Source organism: Mytilus trossulus, chromosome 12 (genome assembly GCF_036588685.1).
Source record: "Mytilus trossulus isolate FHL-02 chromosome 12, PNRI_Mtr1.1.1.hap1, whole genome shotgun sequence".
NCBI lineage: Eukaryota > Metazoa > Mollusca > Bivalvia > Mytilida > Mytilidae > Mytilus > Mytilus trossulus.
This window is the reverse complement of record NC_086384.1, coordinates 29,722,758-29,743,721: the sequence shown is the minus strand read 5'-3', so window position 1 is coordinate 29,743,721 and position 20,964 is coordinate 29,722,758. Positions and strand designations below refer to the sequence as shown.

The 20,964-nt window shown below is 32.4% G+C and overlaps 1 protein-coding gene across 1 annotated transcript; it reads right to left on the bottom strand.

Annotated features, from left to right (window-relative positions):
* Positions 1-4,225: 4,225 nt before the first annotated feature.
* LOC134692347 (uncharacterized) lies at positions 4,226-19,814 on the bottom strand. The gene is made up of 8 exons (XM_063552802.1): positions 19,584-19,814; positions 17,500-17,659; positions 15,267-15,478; positions 12,896-13,159; positions 12,184-12,234; positions 10,032-10,082; positions 9,516-9,563; positions 4,226-4,640 (listed from the first exon to the last, which is right to left on the bottom strand). Exons 1-8 carry the CDS (start codon positions 19,657-19,659, stop codon positions 4,276-4,278), a joined length of 1,227 nt encoding a protein of 408 aa, XP_063408872.1. The 5' UTR covers positions 19,660-19,814; the 3' UTR covers positions 4,226-4,275.
* Positions 19,815-20,964: the final 1,150 nt, after the last annotated feature.

Here is a 20,964-nt window from a genome sequence, read left to right as displayed (position 1 = left end):
TCCGGGTGCGGGAATTTCTCGCTACATTGAAGACGATGATGACCTTCTGTTGTCGTTTTTTCTTTGGTCGGGTTGTTGTCTCTTACTCATTCCCCATTTCCATTCTAAATTTAATTAACAACTTAACTGATACTATAGGGGCCTCGATGGTGGAGTGTAATAAGAGGTCGAACTGCTGCATTATAAATCAATCAACACTGAGGTTATGAGTTCAAATTCTGAACAAAACAAATGAAAATACGGTAGCAATGTGTTGGTAAAATAACTCTCCTCTTTGTTCTTATGTCAATTGTTAAAGTTCAAGTTGTACCAAAACACTACGATATATAGATAGAAAGATGTGGTATGAGACAAATCTCCATTCAAATAACAATTTATAAAAGTAAATTATTATATGTTAAGGTTCAGCCTTTAACGCGATGCCTAGCTGCTTGCATTGAACATAAAGCTATAAAGGACTCTCAAAATTACTAGTGTCAAACCATTCAAACGGGAAAACAAGAGAAATAAAAGAGAAACGAGAAACACGTATGAACTACATTAAAAGTCGACAACCACTTCGCATTAGATTCCTGAATAAGAACAGGTGCAAAAAGAACTAAACGTTTTAATACTACCAAATCTTCTCCTTTTTTTCTGAAACAATAGTATAACATCACCACATAGAAAGACACACTATAAAATATCAATTTGAAAGCCTTACTCAATCAAAAACGCTAATAATTGATATTTAATTTATTTTTCCAAACGATGTACTGTTTAAATGCATATGATTATTAAAACAAATGCATGCTCTGAAATCTGTTATTTTGGATGTTACGGGACTCAATTTGTCAAGGCATACATCATACATTAAATCTGTCCATACATATTTGGTAACTAATCTATTATTAACTTACAATGTATAGAATCATTTGATTTAGATCAAAATAAAATCGTAACATTTCGATACTATCGTTCAACAGACCTTTATTTCTGTTGAAATTCATATTTTTTCATATATTCATCAGAATTTGAGACCAGTGGACAATGAAAAAATAACAATATTTCGTTCACTTCAGATGGTATGTTAATAGTCGATTAGTCTGCAGGAAATAGAATATTTATTCGTTCAGTAAATTTATACCGAATTTCTCAAACGTACTTGTACGTACATGTATAACGCATATAGTACGGTGACCGAGTAAGGAAAAGTCGCTTATTTAAGGAGTTTAGTTGTCATTCGGACTATACGGCTATAAATCATAGTATTGGTAGTTCAAAGGTTTAACTTAACATTTCGACTTGTCGTCAAAAAATCGTACGGTGCAATTTTCGTAAAATAGGCTTTGAAGTACGTGTCTTTATTTGAACGAAAAATCGACTAAGAAAATTTTTGAGGTCAACATTGTAAAATAACATCAGTGATATGATTTCTGTTATCATATACATTGTTGTAACACCTTATTCGTGTTATTTTAACGATTTCAAATAAATTGGTTATTAAAGAATTTTTGTAAAAGTTTAACACTACGATTACTTTGCATTTAATAGAGTACGTTCCAATTTAATTTCTTTTCTTTTTGTTTATTGTAAAATGTAAAACAATTAACATTTATATGATATATCATATATTTGTACCTTTATTAATCAATACTATCAAATTCATTTGTCTCAGATCTAGAAGCACTATTTCAGCAAATTCAAGCCAGAAAAAATTCATTACACTCATATGACGGAGCTATTCGAAGCTAATAAACAGCCTCTTATAGATACATATACGCAATTGGGATGTGATGTATTACTTACATTTACATACTGGGATATGTTCCTTGAAGCAGTAGACATTTAGCTGGCAAATGTTAGAGCAGAACAAGAGGAAAATTGGTCTCTTCCTTGAGATGGTCATCTCAAATGTAACATTATACTTTTGTAACAAACCGTACCGCACGAAGGTACTAGTAGATACTCGATAAGCTTCAATTTTCTGAGAGCATTCGATCACCTTTTATAGATGGCTGCTTTGCTTTTTAGACAGATTCCTGGACATTTTAACAGTACTATGACATGGCAACAGAAAATACCGTTATATAAGGTGGCACTGTAGGCATAACATATCAAAAGTCTGCGCTTGTTAGATGGACCCTTACTAGACATTTCATAGAATCCATAAGTCGTGTAATGCTGAAATCTGATGGAATTGCTGCAAATTGTGCAAATTCACAAGAAGAAAGAAAGCCAACAGAAATGAAAAGAGATGAAGAACATGTTATTGCCATTGTGAACCATCTAAATAATCCATGACTGATCCCTTTGGTGTGGAATCCCACCCTTATCAATATCTCTTCTTAAATGCATTCTTCAAGACATATTTGAGGTTCTTTGCTCACAGTTGAAGGCTTGAACATGTCTAAACCTTTTATCACTAGTGCTCTTTCTTAAGATCACAAGGAGTTTTTATAGTCTAATATCAAAGTAAAACAAAAACCTTAAGTATAAATCGAGGGGGGGATACTTTCAGGTCGCATAAATCCAAAACTTGTGATTAGACGTGCACTGATTTCGGCAAATTGTAGAGATGATATTATCATAGGACATGTCTTTTTGTACCCATTCCATTATCCCCTTTTCAAAATGACGGCACCATAAGAAAATCATGCAAGTCGGATTTTGTGAAGCAATTCGAATCTTAAGTCTCTTTTGCACTTTCCATCCCTTCCTTTATACCATTACTCACAACTTACATAAGAGATGGTATGGCATTGGTTCAATTTATTAATGCTAAAAAGGTAAAACATACTGCGTCCTTGTAGCTTTCTATTAAAAAAATATGTTTAAATGAATTTCTATGGCGCACATAGACTTAGTAGCAAATGATTTTGACCGCTACGACACAAATAACTCTACAAAGTCTGCCGAAAGGGAACGCCGCACAGAGACTATATGCAGCTTCAATCAAAGTGAATCAGATTATAGAGCGGAGAAGTATTCCTGACTGGAAAACTTTGACAAATCCCATAAGATTCCACCTGATTTGAGCTTTACATAGTCAGAATGTTTGTTGATTCCGAAATTGTCAAAGTTATTTATACCAACACTGTTCATGGCTGTCGCAGCTTGTTCAGCACGCAAGAGAAGGATCTATACCCAATGCCTTAAACTTTGACACGGCTTTAGGGAAATGTGAAATAGTTGAAGAACAATCATACGGACCTCTTATACAATTGAAATTGTTCTGTGTGTTCGCTACTATAAAAAAAAAGGTCACAAACAAGCAAGTTGTGGTTGCAGATGTGAAACATTAGTAGTGTAAATGATTGGCGGAGATTTTCACCCATTCAATAACTATGTGTCTGTCTTTCACCAACAATTTGTTAACTATTGCCTGTTGCACATGTACTTACCGGATGCGACCAAACTTCGTCTCTGTTTGGAGTATGTATACAAACGGGATATCTACAAGACTTCGAAGGACATGCACGACTTTCAGTAATATTGACAATGATGAAGCCCTTGTTTTGGCATGAAAGATAATTTCAAAGGTTTATGATCAGAACTATCTCTTTAAAGCCACTCCATCATAATAATTATTCAAGTTTGCCACTATAAGTTTAGTCAGGTTACCTTCCTGCGAGACGGCACTGAAACCGTGTGTTTAACGTACTTCGTTTCAAACTAAATGTCTGGACCGAACAACACATTGCTAAACCTCTATCCGGTCACCGTTAGAATACGGTTGGCGAGAGTAGAATGATGCAGTACATCCCGTGAATTTTTAAGGGCATATTTCAGCAGAATTCATGCAGGATCTTTGTGTCTTCATTGAAAAGAAAACCTGCATGTAAAAGAGTCATGTGTTTAATCTAAATTCAACAAATAAAGATAGTCGGTAAGATAAATTCGTTACATAGTGTGCTAGTGACCTAATATGATATATACAGGGTAAGTAAATTCCATATGGAATTTATCTACCCTGTATTTATCATATTAGATCACTTACACACTATGTAACTGATAAAGTCAGGTGGAACGTTTATTTGTATCTTTAAAAAGATTTCCGCTTTTTGATTGGTATTTGTTTTGTTTTTTTAACTTTTTTGTTAAGGTTAAAAGAACATGACAAAATAGTTTAATATCTCGTTCACAATAATACAGCTTAATTTAAAACAACTCAGATATAAAATATAGATAGCGAAATAAGCATGTCTTATAAATACCGATAAAGGATAAAAATTAAGTCCGTCTCTCAATATTGTAAAAACAATCAAGTTTTCATTTGGTTGCAATTTATTTATATCAAATTTGAATTTTTCCAAGATCTGCATTTTTATTTGTCATTAGATTTATTTCTCCTTTTCCTGTTCTTTTTGCGACGTGTTTTAGTCTACAATTCTGCCACAAAGACGTAATATCCAGGGCGAAAAAAATCACTAAAAGACCTACTAATATGCATAATGCAAAACTCCCAAATGCTTTTGACGATGGTCTACTATCATCTGCACATTCAAGACTACGTCGGTATGATGACAAAGATGTCTTGTCGATTGTCAAGGTCTTCCTTAGCTCTTCTGCAAGGTTCAGAGCATCTTTTATAGTCATATTTGATACCACTCTTGTGGCATTGCATTCCTCTTCAGGACAGGACTCGCATTCCATTAGGGCTGAAATTATAAAAAAGTCATTTTTGAATTTGTAATCCATAAAAGAAAATTGTAGAATAAATTTACATTTATGCTATCGCGTGTTCTATTGTTGACGAAAAGCGTTGCAAAAAGAGAGGGGAAAGAAAATTAAGTGACATTCAAATCCATAAGCCAAGAATAACTTGATAATGCCTTGGCTAAAAAAAAAAGTCAAATAACAGTACACTTCACACTTCAAAGAAATGGGCTAAATTAATACTTTATCGATGTTAAAATGTCACAAATCGGTTCAGAAGATATAAATGAATATTACAAACCAAAACGAAAATTGCATGAATTAAAAAGGAAGCATGATAGGGCGCATCAACAGGACAAGTGTCTATACGTATACCACTATGAATATCCGTCAACAATTCATTATCGAGATTACATGTTGGACATCAATGTGACATTGATAACAAGACGATTGAAACTGTAAACTAAATATAAGATCTTGACGATTGCAATACATCGTACTACTCAATTCATTCAATCATCTTCAACAATATCACGGGTGTCATTCGGTTTATCGAGAGAAATGAGCGTGAAAGAATGTCTAACGGCGGTCAAGTATTGAGCGACGATCGTGAAAGTTCTGGTAACGGATCGTGAAAGACATTTAATGGAAATGGTAGGTCAGAATCTTTTAAAAAATCGCTTAATATTCAAAACGCGGAACAAATCCGAACAAAAAAATATGTCTGTCAAAATGGTTTAACTTCCCAAACATTACTATGAAATAAGTAAGAGAAAATATGCAGTACTTCATGAAAAAACACAAAAGGCGCAATGCATATCTATGAAATTAATTACAAATAACACGCTTTTTGTTACTATAATGGTCATGTTTCAGTTCATCGTGATATATTTGAAATGTAATCTTTGGTATATCTGATAGTACAGTAAATTTAAGGTATGTTCTTCTCTTAAAAGCATTAATTTGTATATGAAAACCTTGAATTTGTTGAATATCCATCAAACTTGATCGTGAAAGATCAGGCAACGCATTATTTTGATCGTGAAAGATAATGCGTGACCAGACTTATTACTAGTAATCAGAAATCAGTATTTCTTTTACCATTTGATAAACCTGCAACTGGTTGAAGCCTGTAACTATATATTTTTATAAGGATGAACATTAAAGCTATTTTTTTGTATTCAACGCTTTACCTCGAAAGTTAAAAGAACAACAACTAAACATCTCTAAATAAGTTTGAAAGATTCAGCTCTGAGAATCGGTCAAGTGCAATTCAGGCAGACTGACACTATTTACTAATAGCCAATAATATGGATATGCAACGTTTAAACCAAAATAATATCCATCAAACAAAAAATTACAGCAAAACAGCATCTTTCATGAGTAATTTGAGATAAAACGATAACCAACATTTTGTGCAACAATACTATCTTAAGTTCTGTATATCAGATGTGGATTGATTTAACTATATACTACAGACTATAGAACACCAGATCGCAAATGATGTAATGTCTCGTCTGCTTTACTTATGATAGTTAATTTTATGGAACGTCTATAATACCAAGGGTTTTATTAGAAGTGTCAAATGCGCTTAAAGCGCTTAATGTATTTTTGTCCATCTGATGAATTAAGCCTTTTCAATTGATTTTTATAGTTCGTTCTTATGTTGTACAGTTATACCACTGTCCCAGATTCGGGGGAGGGTTGGGATCCCGCTGACGTGTCTAACCCCGCCATATTGTTAATGTATGTGCCTGTCCAAAGTCAGGAGCCTGTAATTCAGTGGTTGTAGATTGTTTATGCGTTACATTTTTGGTTTTCGTTCATTTTTTTTTATACAAATAAGGCCGTTAGTTTTCTCGTTTGAATTGTATTACATTGTCACTATGGGGGCCTTTTATAGCTGACTATGCGGTATGGGCTTTGCTCATTGTTGAAGGCCTTCCGGTGACCTATAGTTGTTAATGTCTGTGTCACATTGGTCTCTTGTGGATAGTTGTCTCTTTTGCAATCATACCACATTTTTTTTAAAATTATTATTGTCAATGGTTAATAAAAAGAGTGCAAGGTCAGATGAACCGTGACATACAGATCTCTATAAATATCCCGTAGACCAAATAAATGTGTTCCGATCCTTACAGCGCCTTAGAAACTGACAAATATAAAAGTTATGCTTGGCCAAATAATTCGAAACATAAGGTCAAAAGTATATGAACCCTGACCGACAGCGAGACATAGACATCTTACTATCATTCAATATATCAAATACATTTGACGTCATTATGGTCATTTATGAAACATGCAAACAGACATGTACACTTTACACGAAATGGCGCTATAGCATACAGGTACAGTAGAGATCACTTCTAACCTCTCATTAGAACTGTCAGAATATCTGTCATAAAACTATTCTAGCCTGTCCTAGAACTGTCAGAATCAGTTCTAGGTAGAACTGACTAAATCAGTTCTAGGCAGAACTGACTAAATCAGTTCTAGGCAGAACTGACTAAATCAGTTCTAGGTAGAACTGTCAGGACCAGTTCTAGGGTAGAACTGTCAGGACCAGTTCTAGGGTAGAACTGTCTAAATCAGTTCTAGGTTGAACTGTCCATATCAGTTCTAAGCGTAGAACTGTCAGCAGAACTGACTAAATCAGTCAGGACTGTAGAACAGTTCTAAATGACGTAACTGCAGTAAGGACACTTTAAAATTTAGAAGAAATAAATCACTTCCAATTAGTTTGCTATCTAATATCAGATTTTCTATATTTTTTAATGAATAGATATAACTTTACATGTACAAATATCTAAGTCGATGGAAGATTATCCAACTCATCGAAAGGTGGGGAGAATCGGAGACGGTAAGGGCTTGAATTATTCGAGTTATATTTTACCCAAGCCTTTATATTAAGTTCTTAAAACTTATAAATCAGCTCTAGCATGTCTAGCTGTAGAATTTATAAATCAATGTAGCCGTAGAATTTATAAATTAATTCAGGATCAGTTCTAGGTAGAACTGTCCAAATCAGTTCTAGGTAGAGCTGACCAAATCAGTTCTAGTTAGAACAGTTCTAACCTAGAACTGACTAAAAGGTGTCAGGCTGACAGTTCTACGTACTGTTCTGGAACAGTTCTCCTGACAGATTTAATGAGAGGTTAGAAGTGATCTCCACTGTATATATCCAAAGGCTAGACAACATAAAACGAGCATTGCCGAATGATGTATGAAAATGGGTTCAATGTCAGTTGAAACCTGGCAGAAGTCGAAAATGTACACCTCACAATCATAACAACAGACACTTATCCTAAAGCTTAACGAATCCGCGATACGGACTTGACCACAAAAATGAATCTTCATCCATGAAATAAGGCAAATTCGGGGTCAGGTGAATCCTGTCTGGCGGACATGTAGTTTATAGGATCCAATATACCAAATGTGGGTATCCTATAACTCGTGATAAATGAGTACTTCACATGACAATAAAAAGCTTCATCCTACAATCATCCAACTATTTTACATTTCATTTTCTGAAAATATTTATACTTTGAAAAGCTAAACCTATTGAGGATGTTGAACTATATAGCTTTTCTCAATACCAATAACAAATATTAACTTTGATATAATTGAAGAATAATTTGAACCTCTTCGTAGCATCGGATCTTTCGCGATCCTTTTCACGATCTTCAAAAATACGGTACGTGATCTTTCACGATCCAAAAAATCCAAGTTTGTGTAAATAGTTCTTTATTTACCAAGTTTCAGATTATGTTTATGCAAAATAACTATAAGAACCATTTGATTATTTCAAATAGAATGCCCTTATTCGTATTAAACTAGGTTTTCTAGTCGAATTTGTGAAAAAATCATGTTTGTTTACATTTTTTATGTCATTGAAATGTCGAGAAGCAATCTGCCTTTTGTTGTTTTGTAATAACTGTGTACTTTTAAAACTCGATATTCTCACATACTAATCATAATGTTGAACCATTTTGACAGACAGTTTTATTTTGTCGTAAATTTGTCTGTGTAATTAATTAAATTATAATATGTATTGACCTTTCATATGTCTTCTCGATTAAATGTCTTTCACGATCCGTTACCAGAACTTTCACGATCGTCGCTCAATACTTGACCGCCGTTAGATATTCTTTCACGCTCATTTCTCTCGATAAACCGAATGACACCCGTGAATATGTAGTGTAGATTATGCGAATTTGTACACGTGAACAATGAAGTCTATCATTTGGAATTGTTTGAAATCATCGATCCAGTTACAAAATTTAGTAGTAAAATATTAAGTTATTTCCAGACTGTTTTATAAATGTAATTAACCTTAACACATCAACAACATACTGAATTATCTGACCCGACTTCTCAATCAGGACGAAGTTTCTAAAAATGTTAATTTCATTGTAGTTTTGATACTTGTAAAATTGTTAAGGATGTTCGCTTCTTTTGTTTTTGAATTGTTGCTAGCTATTCAGGATCCTTTGTTTTTATCCATGTAGTACCATGATAATAAAGTTTCCCTCTAACTACTCTTCTTTTAATAATTGGAGTTAAGTGTTTTGAACTATCAATATATTTATTTTTTTAAACTGGTTATTTACATGCTTAATTGTCGAATATTTAAGTTGTCTTTTTGTATTATATACTTAATATATATATAGAAAACAATACGTTGGAGAGTACACGGGGGGAATTGAAAAATTAAATGTTTTGGAACACTGGCATCGCTGTTGCAAAAACAAACGACGATAATGAGACGAGAGAATTCACGAAATACTAAGCAGGAAATTGAAGACTGGAAAACACGGCGATTTTAATAAAATCGTTATATGCAAAGTATGTCTGGTGTCTAACATATTGATACTTACTAGTCGATTGTTCGGTTGTTAAAGTTTGCTGGGTAGATTGAAATTCACCTAAATCAGAAATAAATTAGTATATGATAAAAAATAATTCTTTACATTTTCGCTTAATATGACTTCTTTGTGGTGCGAATGGCAAATATCATGTTACACGTCAAATGACCAAAGTGCTGAGGATTGATTCTTGTTTAAATCTGTTTTAGGTTGTAACACGGATTTGTTTTTCCCGAAATTGATTCATGACTTTTGATTAGTGGTATATTACTGATTTCTTTATTTAAAGAGGAAATTCAAATTTTGAGACTCTAGCAACATCATAATATTGCTTTAATAAACAAAACAAAAGAACAAAAATACAAACAAATTGTCCGATGCTCTAGAAAGGCAAGGGAATTTTACTTACTTCTGTTGTGACGATTGAACATGATATCATCAAACATAGTGGAAATTTAAAGTTTTTTCATTCATATTTTGCTTAACTTGAACATCTATTTGGCTTTTGTGTTAGGTAATGATACTTACCTGTTGATTTTGCGGTAGTGAACGTAGTATGATTGGTAGAGTCAAATCCACCTAAATCAAACAAAACAAATATGACACTAGACGACTCTTTATAGTTTAACTTAATATGAATTCGTAGTGCTGCGGAAAAAAAAGAGAATGTTACACACCAATTGAATTAAATTTTCACAGGTGATAAATGTAAAAGTAAGACGAACAATATACGTATATTGATTCAAGGTTTCATGTCATGTTGCAATCGAAGAGTTATTCAAACACCGTATAAATAACAGTTCACGTTATTTTTATTTGAATAAAAAGCCAACAGTTTGCCAAACAATAACTTATTATAAATGTTAATTTGAGATACAGGGTGAAACGAGAATGTGTACATAGTACGGATGTCCCATTTGCATTATTATTTTCTGTGTTCAATGGACCGTGAAAATGGGGGGAAAACTCTTATTTATTATTAAAATTGGAAAGATCATATCATGAGGAACAAATGTACTAAGTTTGCAGTTGATTGGACTTCAACTTCATAAAAAAACTACCTAGACCAAAAACTTCAACCTGAAGCAGGACGAACGAACGGACAGACGGACGGAAGAACAAACGAACGGACAGACGAACGATAGCACAAACCAGAATACATAATGCCAATAAATGGGGCATAAACATATATGTTCATTCAGTTACTAAGTGTTGTCTGTAACCGTCAATAGATCTCAACAATTTTTATAAGACTTTACTGTCATTTTTTAAGTTATTATCAGACGATTTATCCACTGCGGTATATTCAGTACTGTTACGAAGCTTCGCTCACATCAATCAATGTTTGTTCTTTTTAAATTCTGTTTGTTCTTTTTAAATTCAAACATGTAATTCTGAATTGCCTTCAGCACGATCAAAGACACTGCATGTTTGATATTACATTTTTAACTCAAAACATATTTGTATTATATCGAGCAACGTGCCTTACTGATCTTTTCATCAAACAGGCATAACAATTGATGTACTAATACCTACATATAAACAAATGATATAGCACACGCCCAGTACTTGCATAGAAAATATAATAATGTACATGTATTATTGGCTACATTAGGAAATGTCTACACCAGGTCAACAATATGTCAGTTGTTCTATTTTTTTTTGGTTTGTGATTTTAAATTTTGGCCATGTTTTAGGGATTTCCAATTTGTATCATTCTTAAAATTCTGTATTTCTGTTATTTTTCATAATCCATTAACTGAGTGATGAATCTCCTTAATCATAGCTTTGGCTCCTCTTCAATCTAACCCGACTCGTGCACGTGTATCGTGTCATAATAATCGAACATCATCAATTCAATAGTGTTCTCCAAAAACAAGAGTTATGTCAAATACGTGTCTTACTATAATTATTGTTTTATCATCGTTTTGCAACAGTTTCAGTTTTTGTTTGATTATTGATTTGTTGTTATTTCAAACATATTTTATTAACAATCATCTGTTACATCAACCCTAGCCTAAGTTGACAAAGGAGACAACTTAGGGGGCCCCGATAAATAAGGATTTTTCTTTATCATCTTTCCTTGTACAATTGTAAACACTGTGAGGGACAAATTTGCCATTACGGTATCGGCAAATCTGACTTTTTTGGTTTACAAGATATCAAAAAAACTTGCCCAGCGAAAGATTATTAAAAAATTTAAAAAATGCCATATGTCCCAACTTGTCACTGTTGTCACTGCAGCTAATTTAAAGTACATTTCCCATGGTAAATTTGATAATTCCCGTGGAAATATTAGAATATACTCATAGCTACATATATATTAAATCTATAATTTAGCTAGTCCCTAACCATTGCTTCAGTGACTGAATCAATTTTTGGATTTTTCCTCACAGGGTTTAAGGATGCGAAAATTTCCGGAAATACATGGATGTATCCAGTCTTATTAAAAATATTTTAAAGGGACACTAGCTACGAGATATATAAAAAAACTAATTTATTTGTTTTGCTCAATCACTAATGAAATACAAATAGTGAAAACAAAATGTACATGCATTTATTATCTATATATATATTCATACACCACACCATATATAATCCTTTGAATACAGTATTAATGGTTTTTAACTATCTCCCCTTTTTTATCTACCTTCTCATTTTCTATATAGAAATAACTTACAATCGAATGTGTTGTTATATGCTGTGTCTTCATCAATAATGTTGATATGTACTAAAAGAATTTAACCACATCAAGAAATAACATACAACATGTTCAACTTTATCAAATAATTCGAATAACAAAGCCTGATACTAGCTCTTTTCTCGTTCAAAGTTTACAAATATTTACTTGCACAGTTTAGCCTCGTCATTCACAATGAATTTATTAAATTGCGTACCGGCATGATTCAATGTTGAAAAACACGTTTGAACAGTTGTGGAACGAAACAATATTGACATATTAAAAGGTTTTTCTTATATTAGTATAATACTGTAATTTAGAAACGCTTTTAAATAATCATTGAAAAAATCATATCAGTATTTCTTTCAGTGTTAACGCCAAATTGTGCGGGGACGTGATATAAATGTAAGGCACTAACTATTGTTCCTTGTTTTAAAATCAAATATATTTGTCTTTTATCATTGGATCCCTAGCGTCTTTAAATAATCGTTGCATATTTCGCGTCCAAAGAATCAGGCTAATCATTGAGTACAACAGATGCATTTTCAGTTCCTTCAAAAACATCAGTTTCGATTGATAAATAAAAATTGTAAGTCAAAATCAATTCTAAAACTTAAAAGGAGTGGGGATCCTTTATTCCGGATATGTTTTTCGTACTTAAATAACCGATAGTAAATCAAAACTAAATGTCGTTTATCATTTAACAAATTACCTCTGTTAGGAGACTTAATATAGGTTGCAATATCTGTTGTAAATGTTGAACTTATGATAAATCTATATTCAACATCAAAATCGGAGGTCGCATCTGTCCCGAAAGTGCAGTTATTCTCGTCAAAGAAACTGTACACACAATTTAACGTCTTGGAACACACCAAACCACATTCGTCTTTTGTTAAATTACGCACATTCATTATAAGATTAGATACTCCATCAATTTCTTGTATATGCATGGTTGTGTTAATTGTCTCAATAATTGCTGTACGAAAATAAAAATTATCTTTATAACATATATTGTTAAAAATGGCACATTCCAGAGTCGATAAAATCATATACGGTTGTGATAGGGTTCAAGTTGCTCAGACGATTTAGTTCTTTGCTGTGTTTTGCATACTTTTATGTTTCTTTGTGTCGATTTTTTATTGTTTGCCATGGTGTTGTTGTTTTTTTCTCGACTAACGTTTTTTTTTTTTTTTTTTTATAGTTCATTGAAAATGAACGTTATACTATATCGCTAATTAAATCCGAAATATATAATGAACTAAAGGAGTAGGTCCGGCGAAAGATTTTGACAAGTTTTGAAACACTTAAGTGTCTATTTCATTTGAATCAATTAGTTTATGTGAAAGATTTGAAATGATTTAGTCATTAAAAACGATCCGAATCAAGCTCAAATATGAATAATCTACCAAATATGCCGAAAAATGTCCCTTTTCGGATGGTTTTTGTCAAAAATGAAAGTGGCCGCATCCGTTTCCATCCTCAACCTTTATATATGTTATGTTTTATCATAAAATACAACTTACATTTCAATATTATGGATGAACACGAATGCGGCCACTTTAATTTTTGACACGAAAACCGTATAAAATTTAACTAAAAAGCTAGAATTGTGAAGATTTCAGTAATTAAGCATGACTTAATGATGCTAGTACCCGATATATGTGCATAGTATTTTCAAAAACAGCCAATATTTATATAGCAGAAGCATTCGACTGTCCAATAAATAACTAAAAGGTAACATTTTAATAATTTTGTAAAACTGTTGTATTTTTGGGCCAAAAAAGGGTCTTACCGGACCTACTCCTTTAAAAATTAGACAAGAATAACAATGCCTAGATGCTCTTGAATTTGACAGGCGCAAACATTTGGGGGGATTAAACATGTTTTATTTTAAAAAAATGTAGATCTCAACCCTCTCCTATACCTCTAGTCAAAGTAGAAAAATAAAAACAAAGCAATACGCACAGTAACACTTAGTTTAAAAGATGTCCGAGTGCGATGTTAAAAGGGTAACAAATATATATATATATATATCTTACGCAGGATCTGTTAATCTTCCATGTCACTTTGGTTTGTGTAGGGGTTTTATTAACAGTCTTTAGTTTTATATGCTATGTTATGTTGCGTTTGTGTTTTCCCCCACAAAGGTGGTTTCTGTTTGAATCATTAGCTAGGCTTTCCCTATATATTGATATATTTTCCTCTTTTTTGAAAACATGACGAATCGTTATACTGTAGTATTCAAGTTAATATAATATTTTGATGTGAAATTCCATTAAAAATAATTGCATACATTTTTGTTGTAAAAGAAATCCTAACATCAATACAAATTGAAGAAAATATCAGACAGTTATATATTCCCCCCACATTTCCTCTTATGTAAACTTGATTTTACCTCTCACACATTTGATTGTTGATCTCACTAGACTGAGTGACAGAGTGTTTGCTTCTTAGACGTTAGATGTCGAAAGGTTATACCCAGGAGTCAACACAAAATAAAGAACATTTAATCGGACATTTAACAGAGGAGAATTTGAGCCCGTTCTACATAAGAACATGTCTTTGATGTGTTTGAGCTTTTGATTTAGCTATTTGATTAGAACTTTCAATTTTTAATTTTCCACTGAGTATTTTTGTGATTTTACTTTATCTTCAACGTTTAACCCACTTCTTGTTTTGGCAGAAACTTTGTCAAATAGAAACAAAAAAGAATCTGCAAGACAATATCTACAAATTTTCCAAGAGGGTGGAAATCGTCGGTCGACTCTTCGAGAAGGTATTGATCTTATGGTGAGTTACACCCATAGATGAGTAATAATATGAAAATCAACCTATTAATTAATTCAATTCAGAAAATTAAAAAAATAGGTTTCAAATATGCCAAATGTGGTCGAAATCGTAAGCAGACTCCTTATGAAGTGCTTTTAATGTGTGCGATTTGTTTTCCGTATTTTGCGTTTTGTTTACTGCATATTGACAAAAAGAAAGTCGATTCTAGTAGACTATATCTTCAACATGAGGGGAAAAAAACGTATATACAAACTTTTAACAAAGTAAATATAAATTTTATCTATATCACTTACGCGTTTTAGAAAAACAAACAAATGGATACTTCATATGACAATCAGCGAGATCAAAGCTTTCAGGGTCTGATAAATCCAAATACAAGCACTGTGTGGAGTTGTAATCAGTAAATTCTATTTTTTTGGAACTATTACCACAATCATTACCATTGTAAAGTGTTGTTTGGAAGCTTGGTTTGATAATGCCAACCCAAATTCGTCCAGATTGCATTCTGCAATGTACAACAAAACTGGATCTATAATTTGCATCTATATAAAAAGAGTTGTTTGATATAATTGTAATAGCAGAATATAAATAATGATATTAAATTTATCAATGTTTTTTTTTTCTTCCTATTGAAGTGAATTAAAAAGGAGAAAGAACGTGTGCAATGTTGACATTAAAACAAAATGACGATACAGTATCATGTATATCAACCTACAATTTAATTAAAAACCGATCTCTAATCGCTCCTGTTTCTGATATGTCGCGTGTGAGATCTAACGAAAGCAGCTTTGAGGTCATATGTAAGTGACCTCGTAGGTGTGTCTTTTTCGACCAATAAAATTGAGTCTTCCGCGATCTTGAAAGTTTATCGTAAGGTAAAGGAATGTAATTCATTTTATTAACGACGTAATCGTCACTCAAAATAATTCATAAACTTTTTTGATTGGCTTATTAATAGGTCAACTCATTTGCATACCACTATCAATTCATAACTTCTAGTTCACTCACATGTAACCTCAAAGCGGGTTTCGTTAGATCTTCCACGCGGCATATCAGAAAACGGGAGCGCTGAGAGATCGGTTTTTAATTAGATTGATCAACCTATCTCACAGTGATCTAATATAATTAGATTGATGAAGAACATTTGTTAACCGCCACACTGAAAAACATATATCAGGTTTCAAAAATACCAACACGCATCATATATAAGATGGAGAACAACACGGGTAACTAGGGTATATAAATAAGGTATTTATTTGTCTTATTTCGACAGGCACTTAAACCCTTGCTAAAGAAGGGCTTCCGTTTGGCTGTTTGACATGTTCACACTCGTAACAAACCCTTGTATATGTTTTGACTTTTTAATTTATTGTGTCTGTTTTGTTCACGCATTGTTGCAAATAAAACGGAATTTGATGAGACTGATATACAAGTGAGAGGTTAAGCGCTATCACACCAGGTTCAATCCACCATTTTCTACATTTTAAAATGCCTGTACCAAGTCAGAAATATGACAGTTGTTGTCCATTCGTTTGATGTGATTTGTCATTTGATTTTGCCATGGGATTAGGGAATTTCCAATTGAATTTTCCTCGGAGATCAGTATTTTTGTGGTTTTACTCCTTGCAACAATTCTTTGGGGGGTCTGTACGTAGGTAATAGGATTGTAGAACAAAATATATGTCCCTTTTTAAATATAACCTCATCTCCCAATGCCAGTTCATATACCCCCAATCTCAATCTTGATGGCCTTTATTACCTTAGTATTGTATTTTTTGCTACTTAATATCGCCTTACACATGCTAAAAATATTTGCAAGTTTAGCAACTAACAGTCGGTCAAGAACCTAGGAAAGAGGATAGTAATTTCCTACTTTAACGGTAAATTTGGTTAAAATAGAAAATGATAAAAAATATCATGATTCCTAAAAATCAGTCTATGTTTTTATCGTCTAAAAAGGTGTACGTTTAATTGTCATACACCAACAATTACCGTTAACGTCATTTTGAACTTGCATCGTTGTTCGTCATGAAAGTACCCTAATTACTACCCTCATGAACGAAAGTCTAATCTATTCCGGAGCCCTTTTTCTGGAGCACCTGATTTCACGCCTATGGAGTTCGGGTTGTTTCCTATTTCTTATTGATGTAAATGTCCTTTGGTTTTGTGAGTCTTAGTTTACTCCTGTGTTTTGATTGTTATTAAATCTATTACTTGAAAGTCAAACCGATGACGGAAACAATATCCGAACGTTTTTATTATCGTTTTTCTCACAAAGTAACTCAAACGGAATAACCATAAACGAGAATGACAAATACAACTATGCATGGTACCTACATGACACAAATGCATGATGATTAATTTATTGTGGAAGGAAGAGCAGCGACACACAATATTAGGTCTTGTCGTTTAATATTATAGAAACTGTATGAGGATACAGGAACATCTCGTTTAGACTCATCCGTGGGGATATTGTAAAAGCAGATGAGACATGTGAATAGAAGTAAAATTAAAGTATAGCATTACCCATGTTTATGAATCAGATATATCAAATACTTCCTTGATATTTCAGATAAAGCACGAAAAAAACGGACTCCTTTAGAATGGCATCCTGTTAATGCTTCATACCACGTCATACTGTTGTTGTATACATGAAACGTTGTATTGGTCTTATAACCGACCCCAGCTGTAAAAAATATCAATGAAAATAGTCACTATCCTACATTTACTCATATATGTATTTAGAGTGCATGGTCGTCCTATCACATGTATGATCCAATTCCATTATGTATATGATTGTCTCAAGCCTGGAGCTTGTTATTAGGTTGTTTTTTTGTTGTTATCATATTTGTTTTCGTTCATGATTGGTTGATGAATAAGTCCGTACGTTTTCTCAATTGAATATTTTAAATTTGACATATCGGTGTTTTTACAACCTACATATCGGTATGGTGCCTACTCACTACTGAAAGCCGTATGCATTGTAACCTAAACATTCTATGTAATTTGGTCATTGTTTGAAAGTTATGTTGACAATCAAGCAATTTCTTCTATTTTACACATAGAAATTTATTCAACAAATCATAGTCATAGCATATAAGCAATGAATTAATAGCAAATAGACAATTTCCCGACCTGTTGAAAGCACGTGGTGTGATCTCAGTTCTTCATTAGTTAAATTTCATTTATATTGCAGGAATTAACATGTAGGCATACATGCAAAAAAATGCAAAGGCTATTTAAGGATAATATAATTTTTTTATCTGAGTGTTTTTTGCACAACTAATACTCGGATTTCAAAGCTGTTTTATTTTCTATTAATGGTTTGAAGGATGTACGTTAAACTGATTATATTAAACATCTGTAAGGTAATCTATCGTAGAGATCATTATTAAAAAGGCACCTTAAAACAAATGTATGCTACATCCTTTTTTAGGGAACCATATATGATGACAATATATTACTTTCCACTTGAACAACATGAATCGAACCTGTAGAAGAACAAAGCAATGATAAATAATTGTGTTTGAAAATCTAAATGGTAAACTTCTTTTTAAAATATTGACATGGTATATATTTTTTTTCAAATATAGAAAATTTTATGTTCAATATTAACAAAAACTAACTAACAACTGTATAAACATGTTATTTCCCAATGTTAACGAGACAGGGATAAGGTATCGGTACTGGATATTTTTTAACTAACAAATGTACAGATTTCAATAAAATATGATAAGTTAAAAAAAAAAAGGAGCTTAATATCACTTCACAGAGGAATGGACCCACGATGGTGGCCGGTAAAGTTGAATATGTTAAATGAAATTTTTTTTACAATTTTTAAAAATGAAGACTCATAAGTGAAATAATTCATAAGATTCACGTGTTGAATTTTTTCCTTGTGATATCAAAGTGAAATTCGATCTGGATTTCAAATCTCTCTGTGAACTTCTGACCTCAACTTAAAAATGGTCTTCAAACTGTATAGTTAGGAATGTAAAGGAAAAAATTAAAAGAAGAAAAACAAAACACTGCTTATTGGGACGGGATTCACGATGAATATAAAATACTTGAATCTATCACTCTCTAATGAGCTTTCTGAAACAATAATTTCAACAGACTCGTGTCTTACAATTGATTTAATTGTCATATTTTTCATTTAGTAAGTTTGAAATAAATGCATATACCTCAAATCATTTATTTTCAAAATAGAAAACAGCTTGATGTATAAAAAATATGAACCAGATAGGAATAATCGAGCATGAGTTTTGCACAAAAACACACAGATACACATAAATATATGAAACTCATAAATGCATTCCATTTGCTTGCGTAAACAGTCGAACCTTGTTGAATCGAAAACTCGATTGAGTCGAAGTTATTTATATATCCCGGTCAAATTCCTGTTTGATCAATGCCTGCTTAGCTCGAATACATATTATATTCCAGTCGATATAGAGTTAAAAGTAAATTGACTCCTATGTCTCCAAGTTCAAAGGTAAGACTTCGTCAGAACGAGGTCCAACTGTATATAAATTTATACCTGATCATGTAACAATTAAACGCGTTTCAGCATTTTGTGTCTTATGAACGATACTGATTTGTATACTAACCTGTGATATTATAGCTATGGTAACATATAAAACAATTAAATGCAACACTTAGAATAATTATTCCTTCCTTCATCATCGTTTTACCGTTACAAACTGACAGGTTTCGCCTATTTAATATATAATATCTTTCAAATTCACTAAGACATTTCGTTCTCGTTTAAGACAAATTCTTTAGACATGCTAAATAAAATTGATAATTGAAGCTGAGAATATGTCAAATAGAAAACAAACAAATCCAAGAGAATATAGCACATATTACTGCTTAGATACTTTTCTTTTGTCAAATGACGTATGTGATCCAACAATGTAAAAGAAAAAGATAAACATTGACTCTTTTTTAAATTTAGTTTATACAATCACATTGCAGTTTAAAAGTTCACAAAATAGATCGCAAATTTATATTATAGATTGACTTTGGAAAAATATCTTTCAGTGGCTTTCAACTAACAATGAATTATTCAAATAACACAAGGGTGTGTTCAAATATGAAATATTTGTTTTTATTCTAAATAAAACTATTAGTTTTATTTATTTACTATACATATTTACTGTGTCTACTTAAAATCGCGGAATTCTTGAAACATCGCGTTTCTCAAATTTCCGGTCGCACTTATCAACGGTGCAGGCTGATTATGTAACTAAGACCCCGTTTATACTTGCAACGAAATTGAATCGATCTTTATGTGAATCGATCTTAAAAAGACCAGTTCGCGTTTACAAGCAATATCGATCGAGATTGATCTTATTTAATCCAGTGCGTTAAAACTACAACATAAAAAGAACCGGTCCTTTATTTTCCTATCTTAATATAACAAACATCTGAAAAAGATCGATCGCGATCGATGTAAGCGTTTACAGCAAAAAAAAAAAGATCGACTGAAATTAGATCGCTCTTTTTAAAACCAACCCTAGAGTGGCCTTTTTAAGTCCGATTGAAGATCGATCTTACCCGTTTACACTGGATTAAAGATCGATCTTTTTTGTCAGTGTAAACGGGGTTTAACGCTTAAACATGTTAAATGTATCATATGGAATCTTTGCTTTATAAAAGATATAAAAAAAAGGCCAAGAAAAAATTTATTCCCCACAGATGATCAGGGGGTGCCTAATTTTTTCATTTCTCAAATTTGTCAAGCTTAAAATATACAAAGAAAAGTATTTAGAAAGTTTTGCCTTCCAAAAGTTATAAGTGATTTTCTTTTCATATTTACACGTGAGTGTACAGTAGCTTAAATGACCTTCAAACTAGACGCTAGACGAGTCCATATATTTTTTACGAGAGAAAAGGTATGGTAGGAAACAACTGTCACTTAATTTTGTTTATTTTCTCATTTTTTGTTTTATATAGAGCGACACAATTATCTATATATAGCTCATTCCT